The 15,988-nt window shown below is 36.3% G+C and overlaps 1 protein-coding gene across 3 annotated transcripts in view; it reads right to left on the reverse strand.

The window, feature by feature from the left end:
• The window catches only part of ADGRB3 (adhesion G protein-coupled receptor B3), an 884,190-nt gene that overhangs the window by 370,148 nt on the left and 498,054 nt on the right, over positions 1-15,988 (reverse strand). For all 3 annotated transcript variants that reach the window (XM_044924546.2, XM_006078271.4, XM_006078270.4), the window contains exon 16: positions 11,446-11,548. In XM_044924546.2, the coding sequence (XP_044780481.2) occupies positions 11,446-11,548 (103 nt within the window). The remainder of the gene's footprint in view (positions 1-11,445; positions 11,549-15,988) is intronic.

Raw genomic sequence — 15,988 nt, forward strand, 5'->3', positions numbered from 1 at the left:
TATTTTCAAAATCTAGGCAAGTTCTTTGGGAAACATTGCCTCTCTAAAGTACTGTTCACTATGTTCATTCTAGAATTCTATTAGAAAAAAAAAAAAAAACACAACTTTGGCTCATTATTCTAAAATTGGTGAAATCTATCCCTTGGACTGCAAGGAATCCAACCAGTCCATCCTAAAGGAAATCAGTCCTGAATATTCCTTGGAAGGACTGATGTTGAACCTGAAACTCCAATAATTTGGCCACCTGATGTGAAGAACTGACTCAATGGAAAAGACCCTGATGCTGGGAAAGACTGAAGGTGGGAGGAGAAGGGGACGACAGAGGATGAGATGGCTGGATAGCATCACCAACTCAATGGACATGAGTTTGAGTAACCTCCAGGAGTTGGTGATGGACAGGGAAGCCTGGCGTGCTGCAGTCCATGGGGTCGCAAAGAGTCAGATGTGACTGAGTGACCAAACTGAACTGATCCCAATTTTATTAGCATTTTAATTGGGATTTGACTAACTCCCATATGTTACCATTATTACCATTCTTCAGAATCCCTCATAGACCAGATCTCTAAGATATCTTTCTTCTAATCAGACACTCATACCTATAAACCATGCTCTCAGAGCATAAAAACATTCCCTTCCTTGAAATGGGTTATAGTCTTATAGAGATTGATGAGGAACATGTGGAATGTTCATATAACAATAGAGACATGATCAAAAGAAATATCGCTAGTCATAATTTATTTTTTAGGGGACAAATAATGGACAGAGCATCATGGCCTGTGTTACCGCAAGTTCCATGGAAGAAGTGGGTCCTTACTGAGTCATTACGTGAGGCAGAGATATGTACATGTTCATGAGATGAAGAGGTGATGGCATCTCAAATTTGTTTCTTTCTTTGTCCTATGACACCCTTTCTAATTTTACCTGAAATTCTGACACAGCTTCTGACTTCCTAACAAGTCCTCAGCAGAAATACAATATTGTATCATAAAGTTATTTTATATATATCTAGAGTTCTATTCAGAAGAACTCAAGGCAATTTATAGAAAAATTATCCTTGGAATATGACAATGAAGGGCATGGGCGTGTGTACACTGGATATAGGCAGTAAGCATAAAACCTTGAAATTACAGGTCCTCTATATTGAGCTTGTTTCTTTAGGAATGGACAAGTGAGATTAAGGTCAATCTCTATATAAAACAGCACAGGATACTGATGATAGGATTAATATTTCATAATTATAATTTGTAACAGGTTACAATAAAGTTAGAAAAGAAATAGAATATAAGCTTAATTGTTTAGGTATTTCTTTCTGCTTTACCCCTCTAAGAAAACTAATTTTCACTTAGGATGAAAGTATGAAGGTGAGAAATGTCTTTTCTACTCTTACCCATACCTCTGTCAAATCTTAGTTTCATCCCTACCTTCCTCACTCTAACCACTTAGAGCTCATGCTTTTCTCTCTATCTGTCCTTTCGAAAATTTAGAAACAATCCACATGAGAAATATTATAGGTTCTGATATGCACCGCTCCATCTTGCTTTTTACTGTACATTCTGGGACCTACACAAAAGACAGATACACCTCTGTGAACGTTCATTCCAGAACAGTTACCCTGTGGGGCTGTGGGCTGAGGTCAATTACATAAACATCTGAAGTTTATAGAAATATGCAGAACAAGCAGATTAGAGGATCTTAGTACCTTGATAGACCAGTCACTTAAGGAATAAGAATGTGAGATGGTTATAGTACCCCATTTTTTTTAAAATTTAAATTTATTTATTTTAATTGGAGGCTATAACTATGGAAGAAAAGGAGAATAAATATTGGAAGGCATATTTGGTTATTAAAGTTATGAACATGAAGACCAAAAAAAAAAAAGAATGTGAAATGGTAAACAAAGCAAAATCAATGATGAATGAATTCTATACATGGAAAAAAAAAACTGGCTACAAGGAACCACTTGTAAAATATTTGTTATAATTTTAAGATACTTTTCTCAAAGGCACTCTGCTGTAAGAACTGTTATGAGGAATTTATGGAAAATCAATAACAGGAAATGGTGAGCTTGACAGAACGAAGGAACATAATATAATGGCAGAAGCAAGGGGAAAACAGACTGCGAAGTAACTCACAGAAGGGGATTTAAGAAATTCATGAAACTAAAAAAACAAAGATTGTCTGGTAAATGAGCCAAATGGACTGGAAATGAATCTACAGAGCAGTCAATATAATTGATACTTAAAATATTAAAACTGAATATGTTTGAAAACTTTTGGAAAGAATATGCTGTTCTCTAAGTTTTTGGCCAAAAAAGTGTCTCCTGACTCCATTCAAAACTGTAAAGTTGAACAGTACAGTTGAGTTAAACATTACCACTCACCCAGTTTCAAGCATTTGAAAAGTGTACCAAGAGTCACATTTTCTAGTCACCATAGATGTTCTAAACATATCATTTGTACTATCTTTAATAGTCTTTGATATTTTATTTTACTTCTTTCCTCTGTCTCAACATCAAGCAAATCAATACAGAGCATCCTTGACTGATGATGAGCAGGTTACATTCTGATAAACCCATTGCAAGTTGAAAATACTGTAAATTGACAACGTATTTTATACACCTAACCTATCGAACATCATTGCTTAACCTAGTGTACCTTAAATGTGCTCACAACACATTAGCCAAAATTTGGGCAAAATCATCTCATGCAAAGCCTGCTGTACTGAAAGTAAAATCAAGATGGTTTTATGGGTACAGAATGGCTGTATCACAATTGTCCACCCTCACAATTGTGTGGCTGGTTTGGAGCTGTGGACCACTGCCCAGCATCACAAGGGAGTAACTGCATTTCTCTAGCCCAGAAAAAGATTGAAATTCAAAATCCTAAGTGTGGTTCCTACTGAATGCGTATCACATCCCACCATCAAAAGGTGAAAAATCATGAATGAGGGGCTATCTGTATATCTATTTAACAGTATAATACATCACTGGCTTTGTCTATGTGTTTCCATACATGGTCCTCTTTTCCTTTGGTCTTACATAACTTCCCTAGTTTCTTGTTTGTAAAATGGGGAATTTAGACATCTTTTCTAGCCCTACCCCGTAGAATTACCCTAGAATGACATTTATTAATGACTTCCTTTTCTTTTTGAAAACTCTCATCCAAGTCTTTTTTTTTCACCTATGTAATATTTTCAGTACATCTCACAATGGTAAATCATGCTCACAAAAATAAGTCAGGAGAGAGCTAAGATGATGAACAAGTTCATCAACTCATGCAAAAATCGCTTAGCAAATATGTTACATTCCAGATAACATGGAGGCACTGGGGACATAGCATTGAACAAAACAAAGCCTTTGCCTCACAGACTTACCTATAATGAAGGGGGCAGGGAAAGAGACAAAGAAAAACCCAAGGAAATACATAATATGCTAGGGGGCAATATGTGCTGTGTTGAAAAGTAGATTACACTGAGTAGGAAAGACTGGGAAGTGAGTGGATTGCAATTTTGTATATTGAGAAGGCTTAACCAATAGGGCTTGCCATCAAAGGTCCATCTAGTCAAGGCTATGGTTTTTCCAGTAGTCACGTATGGAAGTGAGAATTGGACTATAAAGAAAGCTGAGAGCCAAAGAATTGATGCTTTTGAACTGTGGTGTTGGAGAAGACTCTTGAGAGTCCCTTGAACTGCAAGGAGACCCAACCAGTACATCCTAAAGGAAATAAGTCCTGAATATTCATTGGAAGGACTAATGTTGAAGCTGAAACTCCAATACTTTGGCCACCTGATGCGAAGAGTTGACTCATTTGAAAAGACTCTGATGCTGGGAAAGAATGAAGGCGGGAGGAGAAGGGGACAACAGAGGATGAGATGGTTGGATGGCATCACTGACTCAATGGACATGAGTTTTGAGTAAGCTCTGGGAGTTGGTGATGGACAGGGAGGCCTGGCATGCTGCAGTCCATGGGGTTCCAAAGAGTCAGACACGACTGAGCGACTGAACTGAACTGAACTGAACTGAACCAATAAGATGATATTTGAATAAATACCTGAAGGAGCTTGTTTACAGAAAAGATAATAGTCATAATAAACATGAATTTTGACCAAGTTACTTCAAGTCTTCCTTGGAGTTTTTAAGTTCTGAATAAATTCAATTCACATGAAATCTTAATTATGTTCTTGTTACCTTAATGTTTTCAAGGTGTTTTCTCTGGACTTACTCTAGAATCACCTGGGATGTTGATTAAAATGGTAGGTTCTTTGGCTTCAGGAACTCTGAGATTGGGGCTTAACCTAGGAGGAGGCATTCTTACAACTACTTCCTCCACTCCTCTTAATTTTTAATCCACATTACATTTGTAGAATCATGGACACAAAACAGGGGCTTCCCAGCTGGCTCAAGTGGTAAAGAATCTGCCTGCCAATGCAGGAGCCACAGGAGACACAGGTTCAGTTCGATTCCTGGGTCAGGAAGAGCCCCTGGAAAGGAAAAAGCAACCCACTCCAGTATCCTTGCTGGGATAATCTCATGGACAGAGCAGCCTGGTGGGCTACAGTCCACTGGGGGCTGCAAAAGAGCCGGACATGACTGAAGTGATGACTGAGCATGCACGCACGCACACAGAGACACACACCAGAAATAACACGGCTACTTCACTCTGCTTTTCTTTGAAGTGTTCAAACGTTTAGACCTCATATTTCACGGTAAATTCCTAATCTGGAAACCTTTTAACTTTCCTGTACCTTTCATAGCCCTCTTGAAACAAAAATGTCCTCTCATCTGTAGAGGAAAAGCAAGCTTGTAGACAACGCTTCTAAGGACGTGGAGAAGGGCAGTGACCTTCTTGTCACTGTTCCAACATTTCCAGGGCTCTGGGTCATATGTTCCAGGGCAAGTTCTTCTGTCACATCTTCCCATGATTGAGTGTGTTGAGTTCTTGTATATGGAGAGGAGACAGACTGTTCAACTGACATTACAAAGCCTCTATTTCTGAAATTTTATATGTAAAGGCATTACATTAAAAAGACCTGGATTTTGCTAAGCTTATCCTCCACTTCCATCCCACTTCTAATTGTAATTGTTAAACAACTGCACAAACAGATTTTGGGAATTCCTAAGAACATTCCCAAAACACCTGATCTGACCCACCAAAGACTAGTTTATATCTTGCCTATAATTCAAATACTTCTTGAGAAGAGCCACATCTTAAAACGTTCAGGAATGCATTCTAAGGGAAGCAGAATTCTAGTAGAGGTAAATCTTTCCACACTCATATCTCTGACAGGTCACTAAAACGGATCAGTGAGCAGGAGCCCTTTCTGGAGCCCTTTCTGTATATCTTTTAACAAATAAACATCTTTATAATCCCTGAAAGTATAATACACCACCTAAGGGGATGATGCCATTGAAAATAATATGCAGCTCAATAACAGGAGACCGTTTGTTGCATGTTCTCCACACTTCTTCTTAAGGTTTTCAAGAATATTTTAGTATTTTTAAATGATACTTAAAAACATCTATGTCTGGATCTAACGCTCCTTTTTTGATAGGGTAGCTGAGATACACCTGGAGTCCAAAGAACCTCACTGAGAATGCAACACTGTGTTATTGCTAAAAAGGACATGGAGACATAGAATTTTTCCATTTATTTGCATGAGTTTTATAGAAAGCAAAGCATTGAGAATATCAGCTAAATCAAGAAGATGGAAAAGAAAGAGCTGTCTTTAGGTAAAGCAGAATGGTATATAGGGCAGTGAAGTGAGAAATGCAGAATATGGTTCTATCAGGACAAGTCACGTTCTCCCGAAGCTGGCAGCTGTTCAGGAGGGCATGCTTCTGCTCTAGGTACTCAGGAATCCACATTCACCAGATGACACTGATTTTGTGGATGTGATAACAGCTTGCTTCTCTGATTCCTTAGCTATATCACCAATCACAGAATGTACATTATTTCCTGACACATATTTTTTTATTGAAATAGAGGAAGTGGTAAAAGTAGAACCAGTATCAGAAATTATTTACATGTATATCTTTCAAAGAAAATCATTGTCTCCACATCTATGTCTTCGTCTTCCTCATATGTGACTGCTAACTAGATTCCGTATAGATAGAGCATACAGCTTTTCCTTCTTCCTTTAAATCCAAAACGATGTAACAATGTGTCCCAGTAGTATTTTCATGGGGTCCTGGCAGAGACAAGAGCTGGCTGGACTGTTTTGGACAGTTTCAATGTATCAGCTGCCAGCAGAGAAATTTCTTCAGCTGCTTTAAGAGCACAATACATCTACAAATGTCAGAGTTGCTCCTGACATCCTCCAATTTTCCCTAACATCCCACTACCAGCTTACAGTGGCCATTCTCATTGTCTGGCATGATAATCGGCAGGCCGAAATGTAATCTGTAGTTGCTGACTGACTTTCACTGAGAAATATATGATTATTATTGTAGTTTATCTGTTAAGGTACACATATATATTATTTTCATAATAAAAACTTGATTTTGCAATGTTCCAATGCAAATACAGGTTATTAGTTTTCTATTGCTGCTACTACAAATTAACATACTCTTAGCAGCATAGAACAACACAAATTTATTATCTCACAGTTTCTCTGTGTCAGGAGTCTTTGTGAACTTAGCTGGATTTCTGCTCAAGAGATTCACAAGGCTGGAATGCTAACAGGATTGGAGTCCTTTCTGGATATGAGGATGAATCTGCATCTAGGTTCATTCAGGTCTCAGCATAATTGAGCTCCTGTAGTTGTAGGACTGAGGTCCGTGCTTTCTTCTTTGTTGACAACCAGGGGTTGTTTTTAGCTTTTAGAGTCTGCCCATATTCCTTGGCTTTCAGTCCTATTCCTTCATCTTCAAAGTCAGCGATGGCAGGTTGAGTCCTTATTACCTTGCATCTCTCTGACCACAGCTGGGAAAGGCTTTCCAGTTTTAATGGTTAATGTGAATTGGACCGACTCACATAATTTAGGATATTTGCCCCATCTCAGTGTGCTTACCCTTAATCACATCTGCAAATTCCCTTCTGACCTATAATATATTCAAGTTATGGGGGCTAGGATGTGGGCATCTTGGTGGGGGCACATTCTCTTTACCATACAGGGGGTGATAATATATGCAGTCCAGGGACTGAATCTGGCTTGCTACCTACTTTGGTAAATCATATATTGTTGTAACAGAACCACACCCATTTTTACATACTGTCTACGATTGCTGTCACACTACAAGAGCATAACTGAGTAGATACGACAAGGACCATTATAACTCATATGCCCAAAATGCCTGACTCAACTGAAACTGCTCCAACAATAGCATAATTAGTCTAAACCTTTTTGAAGAATAACAGTGTTGTATTATGAATAAAAATAAACAGAATTTGAGATGTAAGTGGGAAGAATGCTTACTCAAGTTTAGGAATTTAGGATATAACCAAAAAAACTGTAGCTAGAGAATAATTTCTATCTCAATTTTAGCCGCTGGCAGAACCATCAATCTGCTCATCTAGTTAGCATTTCAAGACTCTCCCATTAAAACTACCAAGAGTTTTGAGCAGGCAAAACATCAGAAATCTCTTCCAACTGGACACAAGCTAGGGTAGAAAGTAACTTAAAAAGTAAAGGGATACAAATATCCCTCTGTGGAAATTACAATCGCATAGACTGAACTTATTCTTTAAGCTTTGCCAAGTGATTTTTAATTCCTTGGATTGTTATTGGCCTGTGCTATTCATGAAAATACCCACTAATGAACGTGGGGATTTCTCTTTATTGTTTCTCATGCTTCTTAATAGCAAAAAGCATATTCATTAGTTTTCCATTGTGTTTTCCACTATGATTTACAAAGCCATGGCTCATGACTAATTTTAGTTTATAAACATAAAACAAACTCCTTAATTTGTTAGGTAGATCCTATTAGTATACAACAAGCAATATGGCAAAGAGAATAAAACCTACAAGCCTGATTCCCATGAGACCATTTGTAAATATGATCAATTTGAGAACTACAAATAAACCCAGTAGATTTTTCTTAATACTGAAAGATAGAAGGTTCACCCTACCTAGACCGTGAAAGCTGTTACTCAGGGAAAGAAAGAAAAGGAAAGAGAAAAACTGACTGCAGAGACTGCAGGCTAGTGTGGGCCAATCTATCCCTCTACCAGAAATAGAACTCTATTAAGACATTTTGTTTGGAAAAAGGGGACTACAGGCTTGCAAAGCTGATAGAGCACAAGATAACTAAAGTTCTTCAAACCCATCTTTAATGATAAGGATGTTATATCTTGGAAAGTCAGCAGACCCAGATCAGTCAGGACCAAGGCATCCTAATGGTGGGTGTATGTATGTGTGTGTGTGTGTGTGTGTGTGTGTGTGTGTTTCCTTATGTGTGTACTTACAGACCCACTCGACTCCCCTTATTTAGGTCCCAATAATTACTTTCAATAAATGTATTAACTTTCCTTGCACATTATGGAGTCTAATAATACTTAAGTAATATAACATGGAAAACAAAATTACTTTTCTCAGAAAAGCAAATTTGGTATTTCTAATAATCAAGCAATTTCTGTGTTCAAGCACTAAAGACCACAAAACTGGACTCTGCAAATTATAATAATAAAGTCATGAGCCTAGAAAACTGAACTAAAAATAGTATCTTACTCTTTAATGACTTATGAGCTGGTTAAAACTGCAAATGGCTTTGCTGAATACAGTATGCAATTTCAAGATTCTATGTTCTATTACCTAGTCCTACCAGTTCCCAAGGGTCTCATTATACATAACATGTTTTAAATGCTATTTGTTAAAAAGCCTGTTTTGTTTTGTTTTTTTAAAAAAAGAACACATTTTTTTTTTAAACAAACACTAACAGGCTTTTCCCTAGACTCATTAGAACTATTAATTTTCATTCTTCCTTTTTCTGCACATGGTATATGCAACAGATACAATTTGTTAGTCATTATTCTCTTCTGAGCTTAGTAAACTGCAGCAGATACATTTGCTATAAGAAAACAGGTGAAAGTAGACAGTGTTGATATTAGCAAGATGTCTTATTTGAAACAGGTCAACTTTGAAGGGAACACCAGTGATAATGTATCTGTGTCAATATAGTTATAATGAAATTTGTGTTTGTTGTAATCCACTTTAACTTCATGTTTGAGATATATCTTTTCTTCACATTTTAGTGAAGAATACTTTATGCTAGCTTACGCTCTTCTGACTACCTCTTCAATGAAAATATAATAAAGTCAGAACATACTTTATAAGACATTCAATAAACCAGTCATATATTCCTTCCCTCAGTGAACAATAAAGTCTTTAAGACAGCCTCATCTGCACGGTGAGTATAAATACAACAGGCACGGAGACTTCAAACAGCAGAGCGTGAAGAGGTGTGTGAGGGAGGGATTTATAAAGTGGAGGAAAGACAAGCGATGAAGCAGCAAGAGCGTCTCCACTACGTGGGCTGGAGTCAGGTGGCCTTCAAGGACACGCACAGGTGGGTGCTGCTCTGACCCAGGAACGCCTCGAGGCATTTCTTCTTCAGAGTAAACTTCTCTTCTTCTCCCTCAGCCCTTCTGTGTAACAGATTTGTCTATATTCTCTCAGATCCAGGTCTTTGGCGGTGGGATAGTATTGTTTTGGGAATCTGGTCAACTCAGTCAAAACACTGAAAGAACCAATTCTCAGTCACTTGGTAATCAGCTCATCCTGCTTATACTCTGACTCACTGCCACTCCAGAATGTAGCTAGGGCTTCATAAAATGTATTGACCATATACTCTAGTTTCCATACATAGAAAATAACTTTTTAGATGCGCTGTATCTCTTGGAAATTGAATTGACAAAATATGCTGCCAGAAAAGTGTGACTCAAAGCTTAAATATGTTCATTTCAAATAGTTCTATTCAACTGAAATAATGAGACTGTTTTATCAACACTATTTTACAGTTAATCTTTCTTCAATTTATGAGAAAAATACCATTTAATTAACATGTTCTTTGAATTCTCAATAGTGATTTAATCTTTATTTTGGAAAGTTTTGTGAATGCTCATTTAGAGAAGTGTTTTCTCCCTAAGAAAAAGGGAGCAATGCAGGCAATTAATATCTCTTAATATTCTTCACCAATGCTTATAACTCAATAGACATTACCATGATAAAAATATATATACAAACAAATATGTAAACAAATATTTTATAATACATGTGGAACAAGCAAAGGAACAATTTCCTTATTCAAAAGTAATGTTGAAAGAAACTCTTAGTTTTCCATTCAGTAGTGATATTAGAGCCATTATAAGTTATGAAGAAGTACATATAATAGAAATAAGACACATTGTCAAAGTTAGAACCAGTATGGACACATTTTGGCAAAAGTGTGAAAAGACCTGATAGTTAAAATATTAATCATAATGTTTAAAAATCAGTGCTGAGAGATGTGAGGTTTACATTAAACAATCTAAGAAGCCAGAACAGCTTTTTAAAAACTGGTTTATAGGAAAGATGATTGTCATTTTTTAATAAAATGTATCTGAGTTCTTTAATATCAGAAATTATAAAATACTAGGAAAAGTACAGGTTTTATAACTAAAGGATGTGGGAATAAATTTCATTATGTCATTCACTTTGGGAAAATGACAATCACTCTGTGCTTTCATTAACTGTATGTAAAAGCCAAGTTCATAGAAAATGTGCAAGGAGTAATAAAAAAAAAAGAACTATGTATGTGCAACATAGGAGATTGTCTTACTTGAACACAGGCATTGTAAAAGCATAATTAAGAAAGCCTTAATAGGAATCACTTTCTTTGCCCCTTAAATCAATGAGTTAGGTATTTGAGGTGAATGTATAAAGGATAAGTATATGGTTTAAATTTCTGTCTATTGCCTAAACAAGGTCTGAAGAATTTCATTTGCATTTGGATGAATTCTTATCATTCTGGATGGAAGATTTGGATTTTGATCACTGCAACACCCAGGTAATTACAAGGAGCCTCTTCTGATCATGAGTGTAGAATATTAAAAAGCCACTCCACCCACTCTCCAACCCTGGGGTACCCTGCAGGACAGCACTCCCCTTTGCATTATGTCTGTAGCTTCTGCTGCTGCATGCATCTTACATCGTAGTCTTCCTCACCAGGGGCGAGATTGGTTCCCATCTTGACATCCCCCATTGCCTAGCTTAGAGCCCAATAAAGATGTAGGCACTGACAAACTATTAAGTACTATATTGGAGAACCTGAGAGTTCTGTTATGAACAAAAACATAGGATAATATGTCATCTTGTTTCTATATAACACATATCTTCATAAGAGATAAATTCATTTGCAACTCTGAAGAGTTTAGAAAATGTGTTCTGGTCTCATTAGTCCACAGAATGACTATTAACCTCTTTAAAAGGTCAATTCTATAAGAAACTCAAAGCTAAATGAACGATACTTACATTAGCCAAATGAGCTAGCTCTATCTCCAGGAATGAATCCGTCGTTTTGGGTTCAGGCCTTATGGTGACCACGATGATTTTGGAATTGACGACAGTATAATTTCTGAAACAGAATAATTATGATTAAAAGGAGAAAGGATTGAAAAGGAATATTAATTCGTATGCTCAGTACATGTTGTGATGACACTTTTAATAAATGTATCTAGGCAAAGACATAGAAACTGCACGAACAGATTTAAAACATGATCCTGAAGTAGTATTCATGGAAAGATATAGTTGATTTCTTATTATAAATATACCCTACCTGGAACTAGAAAGCCTTAGAGGGAAAAAGCTATTGCTGACTGTTACCATTTTAAATGCAGGAAAGATAGAAAAGCTATAGCGCCGACAAGCTTTCGATTACTTAAATCTGATTCACCTGTGAGATAGATGCATTGTGAATTCAAACCTTCAGGCAATCTTTAAACGAATATAATCCATTTATCTCAAGGTGGACTTAACAGTTTTGCTATCCAGGAGACCAGATACTTTTCTTACAAAGTGCTGTCTTTGCATTTTTTAAAACTTTTTCAAAATTCATTAAGATGAATGACTGGTAAGTAGTATAGAATGAAAACAAGTAGAATTTAAATATAAATAAATGTTGTTAATTACTGACTATCATTTATTTCAACAAAACATATTTTCAGGCCACTTCTATATCTCAATATGCTAGATATAAGGAACACATTTGCATTTTGAAATATCTCACCAATATAGTTCACTCACAAAGAAGTTTTCAAAATAATTATATTTATAAGCTACAAAAAAATACCTATAAGTATAAACCTATAAAACTGAACCAGATGTTTCTTGCACATGTTTTTATCCAACAGGTATAAAGTGTTTTACACCTTCTATTATATAGAAATTTAAAGATTTTATTGTATTTGAGCTATTTGAAGATGTATATATTCCTTCCTTCTTGATTTAAAATAAAGCACCTGTTCTTCCATAGATCATTTACTATTCTGGGGAACTCATAACAGGTGTCAAGACAAACTCACTTAATTTTTCCATCTTTTTTTGTTGTTTAAGGCAATATTTATAGTTAATAAAATTCATCAGTTTTAAGTCAGTAGTCAAAAGCTTTCGGTAACTGTACCAGCAAATCCAGACAACCCTCCAGTTTCCTTAAGACTCTTTATACTTGATCCTTTCCCATCTCCATGGTTCCAGGAAACCACAGACAGGTTGTCATTATAATTATGCCTTTTGAGAATTTCATTTAAATAAAATCATACAGTACATACACATGTGTGTTTGATTTAATTCACATACCATAATGCTTCTGAGATGCATCCATCCTGTTTCTCTTTATAGCTAAGCAGCATTTCATGACATGCAATTTCTGATCTACTCATCATTTCAATGAGCAACATTTAGGATGCTTCTGATTTTTAGCTTTTATGATTTTGAGTAGCTATTCCATATTTGCCTATTATGAATAACTGGTATGCATACATTCTGGATGACACATATTTTCACATTCTTGAGTATGATTAGAATTGCTTGCTCATGTGGTAAAAGCATGTTTAATTTTTTAAGTTACTGCCATATGGTTTTCTAAAATGTCTGTATCATCAAAGTCATATAATTCCAATATTGTAGAATCATGTTGAACCTCACATTCTTTGTGAAAATCATTTCTCTAATGAGATAATCTTTGCCACAAGATTTCACCAGAAAAAAAAAAAACAAACAACAACAACAAAAAACAAGTATACTACACTTGGAGGAATATTTAGTAGAATATTTAGTAGCAGAGAGACTATAAACAAATTCTGAGTGGGATAACATTTTAACCCATCTCTCATGTATTTAGCAATGTCAAATAACAAAATTCTTAAACACTCAGGAAGTTTCATTGTATCCAGTCTAACAACAAATAGTAAAAAAAAAAAAAAAAAAATTGTTTTTAATATTCTTCAGAGGAGTGTGTTTGCAAACAAAGAAGGCTGGTTCACTGTTATTTATTTCATTTAATATTAATGAATCAATTGAAGATAAGATATATTGAGAAGGATATAGAAGTAAGCCAAACTTCCTTTGCAAACTGACTTTTTCCTGTTTTTTTCATGAGCAGAAGTGATCAGGGGACCAAATGAGAGTAGATGGAATTAATTGTGAGTTGATGCCAGGTGATTAATTATATTAGAAGATCTGACAGGATTCCCAGAAACAATATATACATATATATCTCGTCATACATATGAGTGTGTGTGTCTGTGTGTGTGTGTGTATAAAACACTTGAAGTTGGGGAAAATGCTCGTGTGCCACCACCAGAAAGAAAACAATAAAATATGGAGATTTCTCCCCCAGGACAGCCCTAGGACACAGACACAAGTTTCCTTCTCAGGAATGAATATATTTCAGTTCAGGATGTTTACCTGAAACAAAAATATTTACACATTACTCAAATTCAGTCTACTCCTTTATTCTGGTCTTGTTTATAATCCTGTTTTCCTGCTATAAATAAAACCAAAAGATTATAAAATGTTAATTTTAACAACTGTTAAAATGATATTATACAGAAACTGTATTATTTTAGAAGATGTATAAGTGAATAATTTATTGGAATATACAGATGTGAGGATTCCAAGTAGGAATTTATACTTTGTTAAGATATTTATGAAGTTCTGTTTGTGTTTGGGCCTGGGGAGATTTTAGCCTCAGGAAACTGGGCTGTGGAGAACCAAGTTTAGATAAGCTACTTTCTGTAGGGTATTTAGTCTGTTGTTCAATCAGCCTGGTGGAGAAGGTTCCTAGAAGATTAATTCCATCTTATGGTTTTTGGTAAGTATGTGTGTCTGAGTTAGGGTAACTTATATGCAGAGTACATCATGAGAAACGCTGGGCTGGATGAAGCACAAGCTGGACTCAAGATTGCCAGGAGAAATATCAATAATCTCAGATATGCAGATGACACAACCCTTATGGCAGAAAGTGAAGAAGAACTAAAAAGCCTCTTGATGAAAGTTGAAGAAGAGAGTGAAAAGTTGGATTAAAGCTCAACATTCAGAAAACTCAGATCATGGCATCTGGTCCAATCACTTCATAGCAAAGAAACAGTGGCTGACTTTACTTTCTTGGGCTCCAAAATCACTGCAGATGGTGACTACAGTCATGAAATTAAAAGACACTTGCTCCTTGGAAGGAAAGTTATGACCAACCTAGATAGCATATTAAAAAGCAGAGACATTACTTTGCCAACAAAGGTCCGTCTAGTCAAGGCTGTGATTTTTCCAGTGGTCATGTATGGATGTGAGAGTTGGACTATAAAGAAAGCTGAGCACTGAAGAATTGATGCTTCTGAACTGTGGTGTTGAGGAAGACTCTTGTGAGTCCCTTGGACTGCAAGGAGATCCAACCAGTCCATTCTAAAGGAGACCAGTCCTGGGTGTTCATTGGAAGGACTGATGCTGAACCTGAAACTCCAATACTTGGGCCACCTGATGCGAAGAGCTGACTCATTTGAAAAGACTCTGATGCTGGGAAAGATTGAGGGCAGGAGGAGAAGGGGACGACAGGGGATGAGATGGTTGGATGACATCACCAACTCAATGGACATGAGTTCGAGTAAACTCTGGGAGTTGGTGATGGACAGGGAGGCCTGGCGTGCTGCAGTTCATGGGGTCACAAAGAGTCAGACACGACTGAGCGACTGAACTAAACTGTGTATGTGTAGCAGGGAGAGAAACTGTGTGTTCAGATGTGTAATAACTTTATTTAGAATACATTTGGGAAGGGATATGCATTAATGTATTTATGCAGTTGGATGGTCTCATCACACTTATGTGAGTACCCCCTTCATTTTGTGTCACTAATATGTACTGGCTCTATCACAGCATCCACTGATACTATGCATGTCTCCTTCCATAAGATTTTAGTTCAAGGAGGACAATATTAGTATCCAGTATTTATGTATCCTGAGTACATTACGTTTGCCACATTTTAGTGATAACACATATTTGAATGACACTGATAATATACCAAAAAATATTAAACTTTTGGCCAAGTTTTAAAAAATAATGTCAGTATCACAGTATCCAAATATTTAGTGAAGGAAAAGCAAGCAAATACACATTATTCAATAGTTGCTTTTAAAAAATATGCAGTGTACAAAATTAATTTATTCCATCAACTTATTCTAGTTTGCATAAGTGAATAGCTGGCTCCTCGTGTGTCATGTCAGACTTTGTGATCTACTAATGCCTCCTGGCTGGGTTCACATTTGTATTCACTGCTGGAAAAGCAGATCTTACCGCTAAATGGATTTCATGACTAAAGTAATAAAGTTCTTTCTTGTCCTTGAGATTTGTGCTAGTCAGAACCTGAAACATTTTAAAATGTGTAGAGTTCTTTATTCAAAGAAGGCTCAAGTTATTCTTCACATTATTAAAAAGGCTTAAAGTGCATAGGGTTCATGAAACATATCTTAAAGAGAGTAAAAAAGTGAGAACAAAATGCAATGCAGCTCTTTACAAGAGACTCACTTTA

The sequence above is a fragment of the Bubalus bubalis genome, chromosome 10, assembly GCF_019923935.1.
Source record: "Bubalus bubalis isolate 160015118507 breed Murrah chromosome 10, NDDB_SH_1, whole genome shotgun sequence".
Classification (NCBI taxonomy): domain Eukaryota; kingdom Metazoa; phylum Chordata; class Mammalia; order Artiodactyla; family Bovidae; genus Bubalus; species Bubalus bubalis.